The 5,000-nt window shown below is 44.4% G+C and overlaps 1 protein-coding gene across 1 annotated transcript in view; it reads left to right on the top strand.

Annotated features, from left to right (window-relative positions):
- LOC110512788 (E3 ubiquitin-protein ligase HECW2) overlaps positions 1-5,000 on the top strand; it is an 83,958-nt gene that overhangs the window by 57,855 nt on the left and 21,103 nt on the right. Inside the window, exons 10-12 of the mRNA XM_036982120.1 lie at positions 1,355-2,280; positions 2,455-2,779; positions 4,078-4,179. Coding sequence (XP_036838015.1) covers positions 1,355-2,280; positions 2,455-2,779; positions 4,078-4,179 — 1,353 coding nt within the window. The remainder of the gene's footprint in view (positions 1-1,354; positions 2,281-2,454; positions 2,780-4,077; positions 4,180-5,000) is intronic.

Raw genomic sequence — 5,000 nt, 5'->3', positions numbered from 1 at the left:
ACTGTCATACTGTTAGTATGTTTCATGTAACTGTCATACTGTTAGTATGTTTCATGTAACTGTCATACTGTTAGTATGTTTCATGTAACTGTCATACTGTTAGTATGTTTCATGTAACTGTCATACTGTTAGTATGTTTCATGTAACTGTCATACTGTTAGTATGTTTCATGTAACTGTTAGTATGTTTCATGTAACTGTTAGTATGTTTCATGTAACTGTCATACTGTTAGTATGTTTCATGTAACTGTCATACTGTTAGTATGTTTCATGTAACATGTAACTGTCATACTGTTAATATGTTTCATGTAACATGTAACTGTCATACTGTTAGTATGTTTCATATAACTGTCATACTGTTAGTATGTTTCATGTAACTGTCCATACTGTTAGTATGTTTCATGTAACTGTCATACTGTTAGTATGTTTCATGTAACATGTAACTGTCATACTGTTAATATGTTTCATGTAACTGTTAGTATGTTTCATGTAACTGTTAATATGTTTCATGTAACTGTTAGTATGTTTCATGTAACTGTCATACTGTTAGTATGTTTCATGTAACTGTCATACTGTTAGTATGTTTCATGTAACATGTAACTGTTAATATGTTTCATGTAACTGTTAGTATGTTTCATGTAACTCTCATACTGTTAGTATGTTTCATGTAACTGTCATACTGTTAGTATGTTTCATGTAACTGTTAATATGTTTCATGTAACTGTTAGTATGTTTCATGTAACTGTTAGTATGTTTCATGTAACTGTCATACTGTTAGTATGTTTCATGTAACTGTCATACTGTTAATATGTTTCATGTAACTGTCAGTATGTTTCATGTAACTGTTAGTATGTTTCATGTTACTGTCATACTGTTAGTATGTTTCATGTAACTGTCATACTGTTAGTATGTTTCATGTAACTGTTAGTATGTTTCATGTAACTGTCATACTGTTAATATGTTTCATGTAACTGTTAATATGTTTCATGTAACTGTTAGTATGTTTCATGTAACTGTTAGTATGTTTCATGTAACTGTCATACTGTTAGTATGTTTCATGTAACTGTCATACTGTTAATATGTTTCATGTAACTGTCAGTATGTTTCATGTAACTGTTAGTATGTTTCATGTTACTGTCATACTGTTAGTATGTTTCATGTAACTGTCATACTGTTAGTATGTTTCATGTAACTGTTAGTATGTTTCATGTAACTGTTAATATGTTTCATGTAACTGTTAGTATGTTTCATGTAACATGTAATTGTTGGTGTTTTTTAATGTAACATGCTTTCTGTACGCAAAGTACATTTCTGTGAACAAGAGACAATAAAAGTATCTAATCTAATCTAACTAGGATTGGCAATCCCGGGCGGCCACACCCATCGACAGGTGTCCCTCAACGACTACTTGGATGCCATCGAAGCTCCTAAGGGCCCGGGAGAGCGGCCCCTGGGCGCGACGTCACCCAAGCTGAGGTCCAGTTTCCCGACGAACACACGACTCAGCGCCATGCTGCATATAGACTCTGATGAAGACGAGGAGGCAGGGCCGTCCAGGGACCATCCACCCCATGACAGGAAGCCCTTGCTGCCACTGGCCAATGGTGTTCAGGCTGGGGTTGGGAAGGGAGCTGCCTCTCAGGACCTGGGGAAACAAGAGAAAGAGGGGACAGAGGCAAACAGGGGAGAGGTTGAGGGAGCACAGGGGACAAAAGCTGGGGATGGAGCTGGAGATGGAGCTGGATCTGGGGATGGAGCTGGAGATGGGGCTGGATCTAGGGATGGAGCTGGAGATGGGGCTGGATCTAGGGATGGAGCTGGAGATGGGTCTGGATCTGGGGATGGAGATGGAGATGGGGATGGGGATGGAGCTGGAGATGGGGCTGGATCTGGGGATGGAGCTGGAGATGGGGCTGGATCTGGGGATGGATCCATGGCTGGGGTTGGAGTTGCAGTTGAAGCGAGGACTGGAGCTGGATCCATGGCTGTGGTTGGCTCTCTAACTGTAGCCAGACCTGGATCTGTGGTTGGCACTCTAACTGTAGCCAGACCTGGGGTTGGAGCTGAGGCCAGACCTGGATCTGTGGTTGGTCCTGGGGCTGGAGCTGGGGCTCCTCTATCTCCAATACCTGAGACGAATACTGCAGTGCAGGGGGTGTCAGAGGACGCTGTGGCAGCCAGGACTGAGGCCAGCCAGCAACCAACGATCTCAGGGGCCACAGCAGCCCAGGAGCCCCTCAGGAACTCACTGCCTGCTGTTCTGAAGACATCCACTACTCAGGTGAGTGGTGCTGTCAGACCAGGGTCTGGGCAGGCCCACCTCCTAACAGAACGCTCCACCACATGTATTTTACTGTACATTTCAACTTTAGGTTCATCTAAATGTGTTCATATCTTAGTGATGAAGGATAAATGCCAAAGTTTAACAATAAAGAATACTCTGCTCTATTTTCAGAAGGGACGGAAGGAAGAGGAAATGGCGCCCAAGGCTGAGGAGGAAGGGGCGGAGTCATCCAGTGAAGGAGCAAGTGCCATTGCAACCTCCCCGACGACCAGTAGCGTTGCCGACCAGGGGGGCGGGGCCTCTGGCTCTGATGTCACAGGAGCAAGGACCGTCAGCGCAGCAGCCAATGAGGAAGAAGAGGGCGGGGAGATCTGGCAGAGGAGGTCCATGCAGGCGTCTGGAGGCGTGTCTCAGGAGGAGGGGGCGCGGTCTTCTGAGGCGAGCGGGCCAATCGACTCTTCTCAGAGTGTCTCTGAGGAGGGCAGCGAGGCAGGAGGTGAGAGACAGGACACAGCAACCCAGTATCACACAAATTGCTTATTGGAAATTCATGACAGGCACAAAGTAAAAGTACACAAATGTGTGTAGGACACGATTTTGTATACAGTGCATTTCAATCCCAGATAAAAACAGTCAATTACTTAAGCCAGAAACAATAGCAGGGAGGTTGGTTGGGGAGGATGGGTGGGGGGGGGGGGGGTATAACATAATGTACACACATTGTGTGTAAGACACATAAAATGCGTTGTGAAAAGTGTGTGACTTTTCCGTGTGCCTGTCACAAATTTTAAAGAAGTAATTTGTGTCTATTTCACAGTGACAGTGAGTTGACCCTACCCGGTTAGGTCTGTCTTTGGCTCCATTAAAGTCAACGACGGCGCTAGCTAACATAGTTGACCTGCCACCGGTTTGTGTTAGGTCTTCAGAGGCATTTTGGAATGTTCAGGTGGACACTTTGTTCATGGTCCTCCCATAGAGGTTGATGTGCATCTACAATATCTTCTGTGATATTTTGTCCAGAGTGATGTTTCTGCTCCATGGTCATACCGTACAGTACCACAGAGGGATTGACCCGGTTCAGGACGAGGAAAGAAACATGAAAAGCTCCTTAAATCCTCTAAAAAGATCTTTGGAAAATGAACAAAAGAACAAAAGGATTAAGAAACGGGGAAAATAACAGTATTATTCACTTGACGTTTATTAACGTTGATTGTTGTCAGATTATGTCGGTCTTTCCCTCTGGTTTGCATGACACAGTGAGGTTTTAATGTGTGTTTGAGTGTGCGTGTGCACTCGTGTGTTTAATCTGTATTCTGTCCAGGGGCCACGGTGTTTTTTAATGTGTTCCTCTCTCCTCATCTTGTCAAGGGGCCACAGTGTGTCTAAATGTGTTCCTCTCTTCTCATCTTGTCCAGGGGCCATGGTGTGTTTTTATGTGTTCCTCTCTCCTCATTTTGTCCAGGGGCCACAGTGTGTTTTTAATGTGTTCCTCTCTTCTCATCTTGTCAAGGGGCCACAGTGTGTTTAAATGTCTTCCTCTCTTCTCATCTTGTCCAGGGGCCACGGTGTGTTTTAATGTGTTCCTCTCTTCTCATCTTGTCCAGGGGTCACAGTGTGTTTTTAATGTGTTCCTCTCTCCTCATTTTGTCCAGGGGCCACAGTGTGTTTTTAATGTGTTCCTCTCTTCTCATCTTGTCAAGGGGCCACAGTGTGTTTAAATGTCTTCCTCTCTTCTCATCTTGTCCAGGGGCCACAGTGTGTTTTAATGTGTTCCTCTCTCCTCATCTTCTTCAGGGGCCACAGGTCAAGTCAACGGTCACCAGTCCGTCCGCTCCCTGCCCTCTGTCCGTCACGACATGGGTCGCTACCAGAGAGTAGATGAGCCACTTCCTCCCAGTGAGTAGTGTGTGTTTCTCAGGGAGAAAGAGAAAGATTAAAATCCTGATCATGTCAGTTGACCGACTCATAATCTGACATGGTAGAATTTATACAATTAGTAATAATATTAGAATTAGTGGTTGACTTATTTCAGTGTGTGTCATATACACTGAGTGTACAAAACATTAGGAACACCTTCATGATGTTTGAGTTGCAACCCCTTTTCCCCTCAGAACAGCCTCACTGTGTCGGGGCCTGGATTCTACAAGGTGTGGAAAGCGTTCCACAGAGATGCTGGCCCATGTAGACTCCAAAGCTTCCCACAGTTGTGTCAAGTTGTCTGGATGTCCTTTGGGTGGGGGACCATTCTTGATACACACGGGAAACTGTTGAGCGTGGAAAACCCAGCAGCGTTGCAGTTCTTGACACATTCAAACCAATGCGACTGGCACCTACTACCATACCCCGTTTTATAGTCACTTAAATATTTTGTCTTGCTCATTCACCCTCTGAATGACACACACACAATCCATGCTCCAATTGTCTCAAGACTTAAACATCCTTGTTTAACCTGTCTCCTCCTCTTCATCTACACTGATTGAAGTGGATTTAACAAGTGACATCAATAAGGGATCATAGCTTTCACCTGGTCAGTCTATGTCATGGAAAGAGCAGGTGTTCCTAATGTTTTGTCCACTCAGTGCATACAATATATTTGCCTTGCTGACTGGGAGGCCTGTTAGACAGTCACAGTCATGTGTTCTATGTGTGTGTGTTTCAGACTGGGAGGCCCGTATAGACAGTCACAATCGTCTGTTCTATGTGTTTCAGACTGGGAG

The sequence above is a fragment of the Oncorhynchus mykiss genome, chromosome 7 (genome assembly GCF_013265735.2).
Source record: "Oncorhynchus mykiss isolate Arlee chromosome 7, USDA_OmykA_1.1, whole genome shotgun sequence".
NCBI lineage: Eukaryota > Metazoa > Chordata > Actinopteri > Salmoniformes > Salmonidae > Oncorhynchus > Oncorhynchus mykiss.
The sequence above is the reverse complement of the archived record's forward strand: the minus strand, read 5'-3'. Positions and strand labels throughout refer to the sequence as shown.